Below are 18,746 nucleotides of genomic sequence, written 5' to 3'. Positions count from 1 at the left end.
GAATTACTGTGCCATAACCTTGCAACGAAACAATTCCAACAGTCCAAGTTGCTATCCTGACGACACAGACTCAATTTAGCAGTGCAAGTGGCGCGAGTGAAACCGTGAGAACGAAAGCTTCGAGAGCGACATAAACCCCAGCCAGCGGCAGCGGTCTCCATTTTAACTTCGAGTCCGATCTATGCCTCACGTGTCTTGGACTGTCTCTCTCACATGACCCGAGTGTTTGTTCCCGTGATCAGCACTTCCATCTACGCGTCTGTGTCAGTGAATATCACATTTTATTCCAACCCTGATGGATATGCACCTCGAACAGAGTCTGGACACCGCGACAAGGTAATACAATGCCCGCCACTTCCTCTCCGTCATGTACGGACGTCTCCTCTAGCAAGCGAAGGCCTGGCCTCCATTTTCTAGAGAACAGCTTGATTATGTGTAGTATAAACTAGATATAAAAAAGTGGTTTATTTTAGTAATATTTTTACACAGTTAAGCTAGCAAATCCAATTAGGAAAGGGTTACAGTATAGCAAACGATCACAGCATTTCATGCAAACACGGTTATCTACGGTAGTGAATTTACAGTAAGTAAGTAATCTAAATCTTGCTAGTAGTAACGCTAGGCAGCTAACTAACTAAACTAACGTTAGCTAGCTAGGGCTATCAGTTTCGGTAACACTGAACTAACATTAGTTAGCTTGCTAGATAACGTTAGTTAGAGATACAAAGTTAACTTGCTAGCTTACAGCTAGAATGTAGTTGCTACATCCATTTTTGGACTTGTAAATTAAATATGCACTATGTAGAAATCGCTCTGCCACAACACAAGTAACTACAGTGTAGAGAATCATTGTACCATCTAAACCACAGTGAAATATATTTTCCATAACCAAACACTGTATTTTCAGCTGTTTGAAGCAGGTGTACAAAAACGAAACTTAAGACCGGGAGGAATAGAAATGGCACAGAGAGAATAGATCTGCTGCTTCATAGACTTGCTTTCAATGAGAGTGACACATCTATAATGTCCAATTCTATGTGAATTTGGTCAGGTCATATTAGGAAATCGGTCAATTTAAATACATTCATTAGACCCTAATCTATGGATTTCACATGATTGGGAATACAGATATGCATCTGTTGGTCACGGATACCTTAAGCCTTAAGGTATGGGTGTGGATCAGAACCAGTCAGTACCTTCTCTCGCACCACTTCAATGGCTGTGCGAAGTTCCTGGATATTGGTGGGAACTGGAACACGCTGTTGTACACGTCGATCCAGAGCATCCCAAACATGCTTAATGGGTGACATGTTTGAGTATGCAAGCCAGGGAAGAACTGGGACATTTTCAGCTTCCAGGAAGCAAAGGGTGGCTACTTTGAAGAATCTGAAATATTAAAAATATTTTGATTTATTTAACACTTTTTTTTTTTGGTTACTACTACATTCCATAGTTTTATTTTCACAATTATTTTACAATATAGAAAATAGTACAAATAAAGAAACCCTGGAATGAGTAGGTGTGTCCAAACTTTTGACTGGTACAGTGTGGTGTGTGTATATATACATATTTAAAAAAAAATGCATATAATATGTTAATGTTTTCTGTTAAAATCATAAAATTCCACGTCAATTCACGATGCAGAATAATGATCATGTGACGTAGCCTATGTATGACCGCTACGGCCAGGTAATGAAGCTATAGCTACCGCAACCCTTTACAGGCATAGAACTCAGTTACAGTAGCGTGTCGATAGCAACAATGTACTTTTTAGAGAATTAAAAAAAAGTGACGCATCAGAAGCGTCTGTAGGCCTACCATTTCAGACAGTAGAATTCTGCTCCGGCATAGAATTATCTGTATTTTTACCCTGACAACAATCATCTTTTCTGATTTAATGTACTGATGTTTGTTATGGTAGGGTAGCTAGATGTGTTTTCTTTCTACTAAATGTCTTGGTAAGCCACGGCATTTAACAAACATTAAAGTACTTTTTTTTTAGGAGAGTGTGGTCTATATTATTTGATTGACAGTTCTGGTCGCCTAGTGATGGACGTTAGTCCCGCTTCATATCGCCAGAGAAGGTTTTGTGTCAGCATTTTAATAAGCCATAGTGTAAGCCTACCCTAAAAGACAGACAAACAGCCGAGGCGCTTTCAAGTGTAATTGATACAGGCAAGGCTATTTTACATGCAACAGACCGAAGACTGACCACACGCTTGCATCATTAGCCATGAGAAAGCGCAGGCAGGGCAGCCCCCAAGAGAGGATGGGGCAGGCAGAACCGTGCCTATATGATCTCTTGGTATTCTGCTTCTCGCAATGTCTTGTCTTGCATGCCTCGCATATTCACTAAAATAGCCTAAAGTTTGCCTCTTCCTCCCTGTTTTTATTTAAATTACACAACTTTCCCCAGGCCTTTTATTGTCTATTGTCTAGTTGGGCTATAACAGGGAAAATAATGTTTTGTGATAACTGCCCTGTGATTTTAATTATGTGGAGGGGGGAAAAAAACAGTTTTTCGGTTAGGGATGTTTAATGTTAATGATCCCAACTTCATGTAAACATTTTAACGTTTAAACATTCACACCTAATATATGAGTATACACTTGCTCTGACAGCTATGATCCCATATTGATGTCACTTGTTAAATCCACTTTAATCAGTGTAGATGAAGGGGGGGAGACAGGTTAAAGAAGGATTTTTAAGCTTTAATACAATTGAGACAAGGATTGTGTATGTTTGCCATCCAGAGGATGAATGAGCAAGACACGATTTAAGTGCCTTTGAACGGGGTATAGTAGTAGGTGCCAGGCACACTGGTTTGTGTCAAGAACTGCAACACTGCTGGGTTTTTCCATGCTAAACAGTTTCCCGTAGTAATAAAGAATGGTCCACCACCCAAAGGACATCTAGCCAACTTGACTCAACTGTGGGAAGCATTGGAGTCAACATGGGCCAACATCCCTGTGGAATACTTTTGACACCTTAGGTGTTCCTAATGTTTGGTGTACTCGGTGTGTGTGTGTGTTTTCTTTTTTTTTTTTTTTTTTAATAATGTTTTTTTGCAGCAGTGGCAAGAATGTAGCAGTAGTGGGCCACCACTGCTAATTGAATAGAGGAAAACACTGCCCATTGATTCTTGAAGAATTAAACATGCTAAATTTAGAATATCTCATCCATGTGGAAGCTAAGTGAATTGCAACAACACTTTGAATATAAACAACTCTCCCCCTTCCCTGCATTACATTTTCCCACAATTATGTGAGGAGGTTAATGATGTCCCAAGGATCCCAGATATCATACTGTAGACCATGGTGGTTACCTCCTCAAGGATTCAAGATTGCATAGACGATGATGGAGACTGTTTTACTTTAAGTCCACCAACTTCAAGCAGCCATGTTTTTTTGTTATTGAAAATATATTGTCCTGCAATTTAGATGATTCCCTACAAAATGATTCCCTACACTATTCAAATTGAGCGACGGGTGTAGAATTTTAGCAACCAGGAAATGACAGAGCAATCTCTACATCGGCCCCATGCCCCAGTCTGCCATTGTTCGTTGTGCTTGAGGAGGCGATGACCATGCCTTTTAATGACGCCGATGTAAGGGAGGGAGCAGTGGTGTAAAAATACTTCTTATTTTGTTAATGATGTCTGAGTGTTGGAATATGCCCCTGGCTATCCATAAATAAATAAAACAATAAAATGGGGCCGTCTGGTTTAGAGGTCGACCGATTATGATTTTTCAACACCGATTATTGGCGGACCAAAAAAGCCTATACTGATTAGTCGGCCGATTTATTAAAATAATGTCAATTACAACAATACTGAATGAACAATGAACACTTTATTTTAACTTAATATAATAACATCTATTTAGTCTCAAATAAATAATGAAGCATGTTCATTTGGTTTAAATAATGCAAAAACACGGTGTTGGAGAAGAAGGTAAAAGTGCAATATGTGCCATGTAAAAAAGCTAACGTTTAAGTTCCTTGCTCAGAACATGACAACATATGAAAGCTGGTGGTTCAATATTCCCAGTTCTTCAATATTCCCAGTTAAGAAGTTTTAGGTTGTAGTTATTATAGGATTTATGACGCATTGACTATTTCTCTCTATACCATTTGTATTTCATATACCTTTTGGATGTTCTTATAGGCATTTTAGGATTGCCAGCCTAATCTCGGGAGTTGATAGGCTTGAAGTCATAAACAGTGCTGTGATTCAAGCATTGCTAAGAGCTGCTGGCAAACGCAGTAAAGTGCTGTTTGAATGAATGCTTACGAGCCTGCTGCTGCCTACCACTGCTCAGTCAGACTGCTATATCAAATCATAGACTTAATTCAAATATAATAAGCACAGAAATACGAGCCTTTGATCATTAATGTTGTCAAATTCCAGAAACTATCATTTCGAAAACAAAACATTTATTCTTTCAGTGAAATACGGAACAGTTACGTATTTTATCGAACGGGTGGCATCCCTAAGTCTAAATATTGCTGTTACATTGCACAACCTTCAATGTTATGTCATAATTATGTAAAATTATGGCAAATTAATTACGGCCACACAGTTAGCAACGAGCCAGGCGACCGAAGCTGTTGCATATACCCTGACTCTGCTTGCACTGAACGCAAGAGGAGGGACACAATTTCCCTAGTTAATATTGCCTGCTAACATGAATTTCTTTTAACTAAATATGCAGGTTAAAAACAATATACCTCTGTGTATTGATTTTAAGAAAGGCATTGATGTTTATGGTTAGTTGCAGAAATGTAACAATTGTGCTTTTTTTCGCGAATGCGCTTTTGTTAAATCATCACCCGTTTGGCGAAGTTGAAGTAGGCTGTGATTCAAAAATAAATTAACAGGCACTGCATTGCTTATATGCAACGCAGGACAAGCTAGTTAACCTAGTAATATCGTCAACCATGTGTAGTTAACTAGTGATTATGTGAAGATTGATTGTTTTTTTTATAAGATAAGTTTAATACTAGCTAGCAACTTACCATGGCTCCTTGCGGCCACAAGGTCCTTTTGATGCTGCACTCGCGTAACAGGTGGTCAGCATGTCACGCAGTTTCCTCGTGGATTGCAATGTAATCGGCGCCCAAAAGGCAGATTTACCGATTGTTATGAAAACTTGAAATCGGCCCTAATTAATCGGCCATGCCGATTTTTAAATCGGTCGACCTCTAGTCTGGTTTGCTTAATATAAGGAATTTGAAATGATTTATTCTTTCACTTTTATTTTTTATACTTAAGTATATTTTAGCAATTATATTTACTTTTGAAACTAAAGTATATTTAAAACCAAATACTTTGACTTTTACTCTAGTGTTTTACTGGATGACTTTTACTTGAGTCATTTTCTATTACGGTATCTTTACTGTATGACAATTGGGTACTTTTTCCGCCACTGCTGGCAATTAGCCAGGTCACTGTAACATTTGTACTCCACTGCCATCCCCTACTCTGTTAACCTTGTCTGCTAGACCTTGCTTGCCTATATTTAGGATTGTTCCTTGTTTATGTCTTCCTAGTCACGAAAAACAAGAGGAGGAGGTCGTCCAATTAGAAGGTAAGAATTTATGTTGGGATGTATGTGTTTCGCATGCATGTTTGCCATTGTGCGTAACTTCACCATTCTGACTCTTTAACACGTTTCAAAGTACTGACATTTCAGACATCCTCTTAAAAAACCTGCTTCTTTAAAAACCGACCAAAGAACAGACCAAAAACACATGCTTAAGTGTCAAATAGTTTTAGGCCTAGCTTTTTTTGCAATAATGCTCCTTGCCTCACTAATTTTTCATCAATGGATATCTGAGTGTTATTTCTCTTTTCCATCCTTCTATCGATCCTCTCATTCCACTGTCCTTCTCTCAGGAGACGGGGAAGGGGAGCAGACTGCTGTTACCATAGGCAGTACTCAGCAGGCCCAGGCATTCGCGGACCACAACATTCAGTACCAGTTCCGCTCTGAGGGTGGTCAGGTGGGTGTCCCGTAAACAGCGTTTTGCAGATTTTAGAAACATTTAACTAGCTGAATTCACATAGGTTTGTTTTTGCTGTATGAGGTCAGTTTACTGCATCACTCACTCACACTAGAACAGGGGTGGGAAACTCCGGTCCCCAGGGGCCAGAGTGGTGTCATACTTTCCCCCCATCCATAGCAAACACAGCTGATTTTAACAAATTGCATTCTCAACTGTAGACCATGATTAGTTGATTATTGGAGTCTGGTGTGTTAGCTGGGGCTGGACACCCAATCAGGCCCCAGAGGACTGGTGTTGTCCATCCCTCCACTAGAGAATCAACCGTATTACACAATGGAAAACCCTGAATAACCCTGTAATTCAACACTAGCCTCTCAGTTGAATTGAGAGCCTTGTGTGCGTTCGCTCTGAACCCAGACAATAGAACCGGCCAGGACATTGATAGGCCTACAGGTTTGGATGTCAAATTGGTTCGTTAATTGTGGATGTTTACGTCTACGCTTTTGTTGATTGTCACAGTAAATGTTATATCTTCACATAAACCAATTCTTTGGGGGGGGGGGGGGGGGGTGAAGGATGAATCTAGTTAAAGCTGTTCCTTTCGCTGCTCATTTGGAGTAAACAGAGCTGGTGTGAGTGATCATGTGATTCCAATCCCCTTCCTGGATTGGCATGCGGCTGGTGTCACATGTTAGTCAGGAGGCGAGTCACACGATGAAGGGGTACAAATACTGATTATTTTGAAACGAACCCGTGTTTTTCTGGATCTGGCTGTTTTTATATTGAATTAGGCACATTCTGCCATATAAGCATACGTTGAGTGTGTAGATCACTTATAGGCCTAACGGTATCATTCAATGTGCAAGGGCTTAAATACTATAGCCTAGGGTGTGAACATCAGTATGAGGTCAACAACCTGCAAGTACTGAAAACACAGTGACATTAAAATGACCATGGTCAGGCTAGAAGGCATCCCAAGCTCTTTGTTGTAGAATTAATGACTCTGGTTTCTCTCCATCTCTCTGTCTCCCTCTCTTCCTCAGGTGACTTACCGCGTTGTCCAGGTAACTGACCAGCAGCTGGAGGGGAGAGATGACGGGGGAGGGCCGGTTAGCGTGGTCTCTACGGCCGCCTTCCCCGGCGCTCCTCAAGCAGTGGCCCAGGTAGGTACCAGGAACCGAGGCCACTACTGTCACCCCTTACAATGACACAGTTCCCTAATGGCTAAGGAGCCTGACATACTTAAATGTGTCAAACTATTGATCGTTATACAAGTTATATCTCACTTGTTGTAGTTGATTATTATCAAGTAATATCCGTGTTGTCAGTAGGGCTTGCTAACCCTTCCCACCTTGTCCCCTGTCAGGCTGTGATCCAGAACCCTTTCAGTAATGGGGGTAGCCCCGTGGGAGAGACGCTGGGAGGGGAGACGCGCTTCGCCTACTTCCCAGCTACGGCTGTGAGCGACGGCACTGTGTCTGTGCAGACCACCTCCGACCCCACACAGGCCGGAGGTGAGTCACCTCTACTTCTAACGCTAGGCTAGCAGTCCTCTGAGGGCAAAATACTGTCCCTCGCTTTTGGTTCAAGTCCCAACCAAACAGACATAAAGAAGAATGACCACATATCAAATTGACATTTTGAGTACCATGACCCGGTGCTGGCTGAGAGAGATTAACTGTTCATCCCCTCAGCCACAAGGTTTGTCTCAGTGCTAGAGTCCAGTGTCACTCAGCAAATTCTGCCTTAAGACTTTGTCACTGAGGTCTCCAACCTGCCCCATCCCTCTCTCTCTCTTGTTCCAATGTCATCTCTTCTCCCACAGGTCAGTTCTACGTGATGATGACCCCTCCTGACGTCTTGCAGACAGGCACACAGCGAACCATAGCCCCGCGCACACACCCCTACCCTGAGTGAGTATCAACCACACTGTTTCTTCCTCTCCTCCTATGTCCCTCATTTTAGGGGGGCTCTGAAAGGAGAGCCCATGCACACAGCAGTCTGAGCCACTCCAGATGTTAAGCAGTCAAAAACCTACCTACGCAGTCTTTACGTTCATCTTCCACAAGCATGTCAGACCTGTTTTGCAAGTAGGACCTAGCCTATACGCCTAGGTGTTATGCGATAATTTCAACCTTTCATCAATAATGACCTATTAAGAAGTAATTTAACTGGATTTTTCTAGAGCATCTAAGAGTTGGTTTAATTTGAGTCTGAGATGTATCAGTTAGACTGGAAAACTAAAAGCCACTGATATTCACTATTGAAAAAATGGTATATTGACTATTCTCTCCAAAAACTGAAAGTAAAGTTGCACTGCACCCCCCTATTTACTTTCACAGAGATGTGGGTTGATTAAGAGTGTGACTTGGACCTGGGTCAGACAGCACTGCGTGTGTGTGTGTGTGTGTGGTTTTCTTGAACACTCAGCTGTTCTTGTGGGATGGATGATGTCATCACAGGGTTGTTGTGTCCTTGTTGCCCTGGTTTCCCTCTTCCTTGTCTACTTCCTCCTCATTTGTTTATCTCTTTCAATCATCATTATCTTGTGATTAAGCTATTTTCCTCAAACCACTCTGAATGAGTAACACTGAATCAAAACCAAACTGTTAAATCTGGTTAATCCATTTTGAAAATCAAAATAATCTCTCATGCCAAATGGATGATTAATGATATGTGTGTCAGTGAATTAATTTTACATTAGTGTTCTGGTTAATTTAGGAAATGAATTTAAATGTGCTTATTATTTTTCAATGAAGACATACTGCATGCCCAGAGCCAAGGGGTGTGAGTAAATTGTAAATATGCCCATAAACTAAACATATAATCTAGAAGGGGGGAGTGCCAGGCAAGTGTTTGAATATAAAACAAGGAGTTGTGTGTTTTGTTATGAGATTCTGTTTCAAGGGATCTGCACATAAGGGAAATGGTTTGGAAGAATAGGTCAAAGTGCTTTTTTTTAATTTGACATAATGCCGTGCTTGTTTTGCCATCCAGAACGAACGCATGATCCTCTGAAATGTAATTTGTGTTGGACTGAGTGGATATCCCTTGCCTTGCAATTTCCCTGCCTGTATGTGATGAACTCTTATTCTCAGGCCTGTAGAACAACATGGAGATTTTGTGCCTCTTACACTCTGAAAAATCCATTTTACAATATAGCTTTAGGTATATTGCCCAACACAGTAAGGTGTTGGGCTATGGGTTTGTTATTAGGACTGATCTTGACTCTTCAAGTTCTTTAGGCTGCTTGGGGCTTTTGTGTGGGATGTTCGTACAAGACTATCCCAGTTGTATTTCTAGTGTCGGGCTGCAGTGATTTCCCCACGTCTCCTTAGCTACCAGTAAAGTTATCTACTTCACTGTTAAATATACAGTCTAAAAGGGCTGAATACCACTGCAGTGTGTGCTGTTGTCTAGGGAGGACTTGTTTTTCTGTGGTTTGCCATTCTATTCCTCCTTTCCATGTGTTTTTCTTGTGTGTGATTAATTTGTGTATTTTTATTTATTCTTACATCAACAACGCATAAACTAATCCATGACTGAACATATTTGATCTGTGCAAATAAGTGAAATTAAATGAAAACTTCCACCGCTTACCTGCCGTTCGCAGAGACGAAACCGAGATGCTGCAACATGACGGTTTAAACTGGTGAGGACAACTTCCACATCCCCTCCCCCTGCAACCAATAAACCAATCAAATTAGGCCTAGATCATATACCACAAAGAAGAAGGAGCAATCATACCACCTCCCTATTCCCTTTAGTACAATTCCCTGGTGATTATGTTAGACCCTTGATGTGATTGAGATACATTTAGCATTGGGAAATGTGTGTGTACTCTTTGATGGTAGTCCTGATGCAGTATTGCCATGAGTTGTTGTTCAGTTCTGTAAGACCTTGAAGAGCTAGTTTAAAGTAAAAACAGCCCACTTTGTTTTAGCTTGCCTTTAATTGCTTTTACTCATTAGATGCGAAAAAAGGTAAGTGCACTGTGTGAACACCAACTGTTTTGGTTTAATTTATGACACAATTCATTAGACGGATTAAAGCTTTGTCAAAGTAAGTGCTGTTGAATTGTATTAGTTTACTGCCACGGCCCTGCGCATCTTGTCCCCAGTGCCTTCATGAGCTCATCTGGCTGTCACGTATGGGGAACTTAATTAAAGAATACCTCGGGGAAGACACACACACATACACACACACAGGAAAAACAGTTGTCATTAGCCGTACTCTGGACACCAATGCGACAACATCGCAATTTAGGATTATAATGATGCCCGCGCCTTAGACTCCCTGGGGTACAGCGGGGAAGGGCACGTACACCTCCAAGAAAGCTGCCTGTCTAGACGGCCGTCAGACAATCAGTAATTTCAGTCACTGCGTCTCGCTGTCAGCACCAAGGTGGTGTTATTGCCTCATATACTGGCCCATACGGCTGCTTCAGATCAGCACGGCTGCCCAAGGCAGTGCAGGGCGGCCCCCCCTGCATATTACTGCTCTGGTGCCTGAGTGGTGTGTAATTGTAAAAGGGTCAGGTGCTTTGAGATAGTGGTTCTGGTGGGGGATTTCTGCACTAGATTAGTTGCGTGGAGCGCTGTAGTCTAAATAATTTTTTCTTTTAGTCTGAAGAGTTCCACCTGTTTTGTACAGAGGTGGCCTGAGGACTCCCGGGTTTTGAAAATGGGTGAAGTGTGCCATTTGTTTTTGTCTATAGGAAAATGGATGGCCCACGGACACCCAGAGATGAGAGGAGGAGAGCTCAACACAATGAAGGTGAGCAATGTTCTCCCAGAGCCAATCTTTTTTTTTTTTTTTTTTTTTTAACCTTTTATTTAATTAGGCAAGTCAATTAAGAACAAATTCTTATTTTCAATGACAGTGGGTTAACTGCCTTGTTCAGGGACAGAGCAACAGATTTTTACCTTGTCAGCTTGGGGATTCGATCTTGCAACCTTTCGGTTACTAGTCCAATGCTCAAACCACTAGGCTACCTGCCGCCCCAATCTATCTTAACCATGCAACTCTGTGCTTTACTTCTACATTCCAAGATACACTACATGGCAAAAGTATATGGTACTTTTGTATACATTCTAAAATCATAGACAGTAATATTGAGTTGCCCCCCCCCCCCCACCCCCTTTCCTGCTATAACAGCCTTCACTCTTCTGGGAAGGCTTTCCACTAGATGTCGGAACATTGCTGCAGGGACTTACTTCCATTCAGCCACGAGCATTAGTTATGTTGGGCGACTAGGCCTGGGTCGCAGTCGGCGTTCCAATTAATCGGAAAGGTGTTAGATGGGGTTGAGGTCAGGGCTCTGTGCAGGCCGGTCAAGTTCTTCCACACCGATCTTGACAAACCACTTCTGTATGACTTTGCATTGTGCACTAATTGTCATGCTGAAACAGGAAAGGGCCTTCACCAAACTGTTGCCACAAAGTTAGAATGTAATTTTATGCTGTAGCGTTAAGATTTCCATTCACTGGAACTAAGGGGCCTAGCCTGAACCATGAAAAACAGGCCCAGACCATTATACCTCCTCCTCCAAACTTTAAGGTTGGCACTGTGCATTTGGGCAGGTGGCGTTCTCCTGGCTTCCGCCAAACCCAGATTAGACCGTCGGACTGCCAGATGGTGACGCGTGATTCATCACTCCAGAGAACGCGTTTCAACTTCTCCAGTGTCCAATGGCGGCGAGCTTTACACCACTCCAGCTGATGCTTGGCATTGCTCATGGTGACCTTAGGCTTGTGTGCGGCTGCTCGGCCATGGAAACCCATTTCATGAAGCTCCCGACAAACAGTTCTTGTGCTGACGTTGCTTCCAGAGACAGTTTGGAACTCTGTAGTGAGTGTTGCAACCGAGGACAGACAATTTTTACACGCTTCAGCACTCGGCGGTCCCGTTCTGTGAGCTTGTGTGGCCTACCACTTCACGGCTGAGCCGTTGTTGCTCCTAGACGTTTCCACTTCACAATAACAGCACTTACAGTTGACCGGGGTAGCTCTAGCAAGGCAGAAATTTAATGAACTGACTTGTTGGGAAGGTGTCACGTTGAAAGTCACTGAGCTCTTCAGTACAAGCCATTCTACTGCCAATGCTTGTGTATGGAGATTGCGTGGCTGTGTGCTCGATTTTTATATATATTTTTTTTATACACCTGTCAGCAACAGGTCTGGGTGAAATAGTTTAATCTACTTATTTGAAGGGGTGTCCACATACTTTTGGCCATGTAGTGTATGCAAAATCATGTTGAATTTCTTTTTAAATGAGTTGCACCTTGTGATGTTTTTGTTTGTTGAAGCCAAAGCCACATTAAGTGGACAATAGATATTGTTTCTACACTGCTCAAAAAAATAAAGGGAACACTTAAACAACACAATGTAACTCCAAGTCAATCACACTTCTGTGAAATCAAACTGTCCACTTAGGAAGCAACACTGATTGACAATACATTTCACATGCTGTTGTGCAAATGGAATAGACAACAGGTGGAAATTATAGGCAATTAGCAAGACACCCCCAATAAAGGAGTGGTTCTGCAGGTGCAGACCACTTCTCAGTTCCTATGCTTCCTGGCTGATGTTTTGGTCACTTTTGAATGCTGGTGGTGCTTTCACTCTAGTGGTAGCATGAGACGGAGTCTACAACCCACACAAGTGGCTCAGGTAGTGCAGCTCATCCAGGATGGCACATCAATGCGAGCTGTGGCAAGAAGGTTTGCTGTGTCTGTCAGCGTAGTGTCCTGAGCATGGAGGCGCTACCAAGAGACAGGCCAGTACATCAGGAGACGTGCAGGAGGCCGTAGGAGGGCAACAACCCAGCAGCAGGACCGCTACCTCCACCTTTGTGCAAGGAGGAGCACTGCCAGAGCCCTGCAAAATGACCTCCAGCAGGCCGCAAATGTGCATGTATCTGCTCAAACGGTCAGAAACAGACTCCATGAGGGTGGTATGAGGGCCCGACGTCCACAGGTGGGGGTTGTGCTTACAGCCCAACACCGTGCAGGACGTTTGGCATTTGCCAGAGAACACCAAGATTGGCAAATTCGCCACTGGCGCCCTGTGCTCTTCACAGATGAAAGCAGGTTCACACTGAGCACGTGACAGAGTCTGGAGACGCCGTGGAGAACGTTCTGCTGCCTGCAACATCCTCCAGCATGACCGGTTTGGCGGTGGGTCAGTCATGGTGTGGGGTGGCATTTCTTTGGGGGGGCCGCACAGCCCTCCATGTGCTCGCCAGAGGTAGCCTGACTGCCATTAGGTACCGAGATGAGGTCCTCAGACCCCTTGTGAGACCATATGCTGGTGCGGTTGGCCCTGGGTTCCTCCTAATGCAAGACAATGCTAGACCTCATGTGGCTGGAGTGTGTCAGCAGTTCCTGCAAGAGGAAGGCATTGATGCTATGGACTGGCCCGCCCATTTCCCAGACCTGATTCCAATTGAGCACATCGGGGACATCATGTCTCAATACATCCACCAACGCCACGTTGCACCACAGACTGTCCAGGAGTTGGCGGATGCTTTAGTCCAGGTCTGGGAGGAGATCCCTCAGGAGACCATCCGCCACCTCATCAGGAGCATGCCCAGGCATTGTAGGGAGGTCATACAGGCACGTGGAGGCCACACACACTACTGAGCCTCATTTTGACTTGTTTAAGGACATTACATCAAAGTTGGATCAGCCTGTAGTATGGTTTTCCACTTTAATTTTGAGTGTGACTCCAAATCCAGACCTCCATGGGTTGGTAAATTGGATTTCCATTGATTATTTTTGTGTGATTTTGTTGTCAGCACATTCAACTATGTAAAGACAAATGTATTTAATAAGATTATTTCATTCAGATCTAGGATGTGTTATTTTAGTGTTCCCTTTATTTTTTTGAGCAGTGTATTTCTATCCCAAAGACTTCTCAAGTGGAGGCACTTTTTGGAATTTCATTTTGTATCTCAACCAACCACTAGATGCTGCTGTTGAACTGTCGGTTGTTCCCACAATGTCACATGTCTAGCTAAGTGACTATTCAAGGCATACAGAGAAAAATATCCATGTAGACACTAACCACTCCCCATATGTATCCCTATTGTTCCTCTTTCTCTAAACCTGTTCTGTGTGTCTTAACAGTTGAGAGGCGGCGGAGAGACAAGATCAACAATTGGATCGTCACGCTTTCCAAAATCATCCCCGACTGCAACATAGACAGCACCAAGACGGGGGCTGTAAGTCACTCTGTAAGGCACTCTCAGCAGCTTTGTCGTGTGTGTGTGTGTGTGTGTGTGTGTACACATTTTAATATACTTGTGAGTACCAGAAGTCCTCACAAGAATGGTAAACCAACTTAAATTCAGAGAGGTAAGGACATATTGCCGGTCCTCCCTTTTATAAAGGCTATATTAAGCTTAGGGGTTAGGTAAATTTTTAGGGTAAAGGTTAGGCTTAGGGAAAATACAATTTTTGAATTGGAATCAATTGTGTGGGAGGGTGTTTGCATTCATTTAGACGTGTGTGTGTGCATGCACAAGTATTAGTATTTTATTAGGATCCCCAATAGCTGTTGCGAAAGCAGCGGCTACTCTTCCTGTCGTCCACACGGCGGGATGTCTTAATGAACTCCTCTCTCCTTCCCCCAGAGTAAAGGGGGCATCCTGTCTAAGGCGTGTGACTACATCCGAGAGCTCCGTCAGAATAACCAGAGGCTCCTGGACGGTGTCAAAGAGGTGGAGAGAGTACAGGTGGACAACGAGCTCTGCAGACAGCAGGTAAAACAGCCTAGACAGAAGGCTATCACAAAGAATCGGAGGCCGAGCCTGGACCCGGATCTGTTTGTGCCGTCTTGCCAACTTCTATGGTCATTGTCAGGCACAACATTGGAGTTGGCAAGACCGCACAAACCGATTTTTGGGACCCGGCTATCACATAGCATCACATTCCTGCGAACAGAAAGGGTTAATGTTCAAACAAATGTAGGCGCTTGATTACGTTTAACGGTCATTTTACGTCTGACGACCGAAGTGCCGTTTTTACTTCAAAATGAAGTTATAGCATATATTTGCATGGAAAGTGTTTTGCCTTTTCATTCCTTACTGAATCCCAAAGCACTGTTCTTCATGTCCTCATTCTAATGCTCAGAAGTGAAGTCTCCAGTCCTGTGGGGGAGAGAGAGGCAGTGAGTGTGTGATAGCCCAGAGGAGAAACTGGGATGATAGGACAGTACCTTGAGATTTAAAACCGATGGATGTTGTGGCCAGAGTTGTCTAAAACTTTTGTTGGAAAGTGTATACAACAGACATTTCTGTCTAGAATCATTGAAAGAACAATTGAGGCCTAGAAGTTGATGTTGTATTTTGCTAAGTTGCTGCTAATTCATTGATTACATTGAGGACACCCATTTGTTGTTCGTCTCAGATCGAGGAGCTGAAGAATGAGAATGCCCTTCTCCGAGCGCAGCTCCAGCAGCACGGCATCGAAAGCGTGGGCGAGACGCCACCACAATGAACAAGGAAGACTGGGAGAGCAGGATGGGTAGAAGGAATAGGAGGACGAGGCAGACTGGAGATGACACGTAGGAGCAGAACAAAACGAACGAGCGACTGACGAATCACTCTTTTTCACAGTCGCAGACAGTTAGACAGTCTTCCCTGGCTGCATACGAGACTCTTGGCAGACTCCTGCTGCTTTGTTGGCTGCACTTGACTGATCCAGGATCAGTCGAAATGACAAAAGAAGCCACCATGTAGACCATAGACATGTCTCAGAGAGAGAAGAGGTCACAACCACCAGAGAAACCCTCTACTAGCCCAGAGAAACCCACTGCACAACTCCTCCCTCCCTTTCAATATTTATTTAGTTCTTCACCTGTGGACTGTGACGTTGGATATTTTGTTGTTGAGGAGTTCTTTTCCCATTCTCTTCAGTCATGTTTTATTTTAGTCTGTATTTGTGGTTGAGGGTCATATTACAATTTTGTTACGTTAGCAGTTTTTAATTTATTAGTTTGTGTATTGTTAAAAATATGCCCAGAAAGACTCATTTAGAAAAGCTCATGTATCCTAGAGGAATAGATGATGTATGAGTGAGTGGTAGGCTACCAGCCAGTAGAACAGAAACACGATACAAATAAACCGCTGCATTGCAGAACTATGTGAAAGAATGCCTTGATAGTTGGCAATATTATTAGGCGTTTTTCAAAGTGACACCGATATAAATTGAGCTCAAAGTATTGGGACAGTGACACATTTTTAGTTTTGGCTCTGTACTCCAGCACTTTGAAATTATATAATGACTATGAGGTTAAAGTGCACACTGTCAGCTTTAGTTTTGGGGTATTTTCATCCATATCGGGTGAACCGTTTAGAAATTACATCACTTTTTGTACATTGTCCCAACTATTTTAGGGGATCAGAAGTATTTGGATGAATTCACTTGTGTAGTAAAGTAGTCAAAAGTTGAGTATTTGGTCCCATATTGCTAGCATGCAATGATTATATAAAGCTTGTGACCCTACAAACTTGTTGGATGCATTTCCTGTTTGTTTTGATTGTTTCAGATTATTTTGTGCCCAATAGAAATCAATGGTAAATAATGCATTGTCATTTTGGAGCCCCTTTTATTGTACATTCGTTTCTAAACACTTCTACATTTAATGTGGATGCTACCATGATTATGGATAATCCTGAATGAATCGTGAATAATGATGAGTGAAAGTTAGACGCACAAATATCATACCTCCAAGACATGCTAACCTCTCACCATTACGATAACGGGAGGTTAGCATATTTGGGGGGGGGGGGGGTATGATGTTTATGCCTCTAACTTTCTCACTCGTCATTGTTCTCGATTCATTCAGGACTGTCCGTAATCATCAAACACAAGCAAACAAACAGCAAATGCATCTAAGAAGTTTGTAGTCACAAGCTTGACGTAATCATTGCGTGCTAGGAATGTGGGACAAAATACTAAACCTTTGAGTACTTTACAGCACTTAAAAATATATATATATATATATATATATTTTTTTTTTTACATAGTTCCCCCCTGATTTTTTTTTTAGGGGACCAAAAGTATTGTGACATTCATTTATGTGTATTCATTTCTAAACAGCACCCGATATGGATGAAAATGCCCTCAAATTAAAGCTGACTTTCTGCACTTTAACCTCAGTCATTGTATAATTTCAAATCCAAAGTGCTCGAGTACAGAGCTAAAACAACTATCTCAAGGATGCAATTTTGGTATACCCAGAGGAATAGCTGTGCTTTGCCCAATATCTCAGTTTTACAGTGCTTGCATTAACAGAGCTGTTGTTAAAATAGCGTCAATGCAACATTATATAAATATGTGATGTTGAAGTAAAGCCAATGGCCGCTGGTGTTAGTGGGAAAATAAATAGTAATCAATAATTAATTTACTGTGTACGCTGGTCCTTTTTCTACAATTATGCCATTTAAAACACAATCTTTAAGGCTGGTTTGAGACTGTGGCCGGGTTCGATTATAGAGCATTTGATAGACCACTGATACAGCCTCTGAGAGAAAGGTTGAGCTCTTAAAATGTCACCTGACATATGAAGTGAGTCCAAATGCATATGATTCGGGGTGGAACATCACAGGTTGCATCTGAAATGGCACCCTGTTATGTAGTGCACTACTTTTGACCAACAGTAGTGATTTATGGAAGGGATAGGATGCCATTTCAGACACTACCAAGTTTTCTTTTTTTATTTCAACATTGTCACGTTAAACTCACTCTTGAGAAAGCGCATTGAGTTCACTGCTGAGCTGAATTTAGCGGCTACAGAAGTCTGGATGTTTTTTGCGACTGTATGATGTATCTGTGTCTTTATGTGTAAGAATAACCACAAGTATCATGTTTGGCTTTTATTTTTGTAACCAACACATCAAATGGAGATTAATGCACCCAGGGAAAAAGACTCTGGAGAGAATAAATTAACCAACTCACTGCTCAAGATAGAAACAGAGAAACCTCCCGTCCTTGCACTTCGTATCTGTGTTCTGAATTTCCTCTCTTTGCAAACGAATGGATGCTAATAAAGACTTGGAAAACATTTTAATCTCAGACACTCTTTCACTCATCTAGGACAATAACGAAGTTGAAATGCATTCAACGTGCAAAACAGGCAAGTTGATGATGATACCAATGTTATTGATGACTGGATTTGCATCATGTATTTTGTTCTGAATTTGGGGAAATGGGAATAGGTCAATTTGTGTTTTAGTGCCTGATCAGAGAGTTTTAGACATGTACAGTCTGGCTCCGGAATCAGCAAAGCAGCACTAATACTCAACCCAGTGAAAATTCATGTATACTCAACAATTCCACCTCGACAAGCTCTCCTACTCTGTGACCTTGTGCTTTTGTAAGTGCAGAATAAAATTGTTATCCTGTTTTGCTCGAAACTGTCTCTTATAACTGTTGCTCTTCAGCGGAATATAGCCAAAGTTGACTGATTGTGTAGAATTCAACTGCAAAATAAACACTTTTTTAGTGGGAAGTGAGCACGGTCAATTATGGTGACAAGTAATAAGGTAGCGAAGGAAATTGTTGCCTGTAGTTCATTTTGTTTTCTTTTTTTGTAATATCAAAACCTAAATTTACCCGTCTCTATCCCCTGTAGCAGACGTGCTATTCTCAGGTTAGATTATAATACTTTTTATAAGTAAAATGGCAGAAAAATAAATCATTGACTTGCTAATAACCTTGTCAGCATGTGTTCTGG

At 42.2% G+C, this 18,746-nt stretch overlaps 1 protein-coding gene across 6 annotated transcripts; it reads left to right on the top strand.

Annotated features, from left to right (window-relative positions):
• The first annotated feature begins 40 nt into the window (after nucleotides 1-40).
• LOC106605158 (upstream stimulatory factor 2) lies at nucleotides 41-18,074 on the top strand. Of its 6 annotated transcripts, none has more exons than XM_014200529.3 (11): nucleotides 41-336; nucleotides 5,551-5,588; nucleotides 5,900-6,003; nucleotides 7,050-7,169; nucleotides 7,373-7,520; nucleotides 7,832-7,919; nucleotides 9,620-9,658; nucleotides 10,724-10,782; nucleotides 14,135-14,229; nucleotides 14,641-14,769; nucleotides 15,416-18,074. In XM_014200529.3, the coding sequence occupies exons 1-11, from the start codon at nucleotides 296-298 to the stop codon at nucleotides 15,503-15,505; spliced, it is 951 nt and encodes a 316-aa protein (XP_014056004.1). In that variant the 5' UTR covers nucleotides 41-295; the 3' UTR covers nucleotides 15,506-18,074. The 6 variants fall into 6 exon arrangements, with proteins under 6 accessions (XP_014056004.1, XP_014055999.1, XP_014056000.1 ...); XM_014200524.3 differs by having other exon boundaries at nucleotides 14,135-14,241; XM_014200525.3 differs by having other exon boundaries at nucleotides 5,897-6,003.
• Nucleotides 18,075-18,746: the final 672 nt, after the last annotated feature.

Source organism: Salmo salar, chromosome 05, assembly GCF_965601325.2.
Source record: "Salmo salar chromosome 05, fSalSal1, whole genome shotgun sequence".
NCBI lineage: Eukaryota > Metazoa > Chordata > Actinopteri > Salmoniformes > Salmonidae > Salmo > Salmo salar.
The sequence above is the reverse complement of the archived record's forward strand: the minus strand, read 5'-3'. Positions and strand labels throughout refer to the sequence as shown.

Coding starts and splice junctions, on each gene's coding strand:
- LOC106605158 (XM_014200523.3), top strand. CDS start 296: ATGGATATGCACCTCGAACAGAGTCTGGACACCGCGACAAG. Junction 5,589..5,896: donor GGAGGTCGTCCAATTAGAAG/GTAAGAATTTAT, acceptor TCCTTCTCTCAG/GAGACGGGGAAGGGGAGCAG. Junction 6,004..7,049: donor TCCGCTCTGAGGGTGGTCAG/GTGGGTGTCCCG, acceptor TCTCTTCCTCAG/GTGACTTACCGCGTTGTCCA.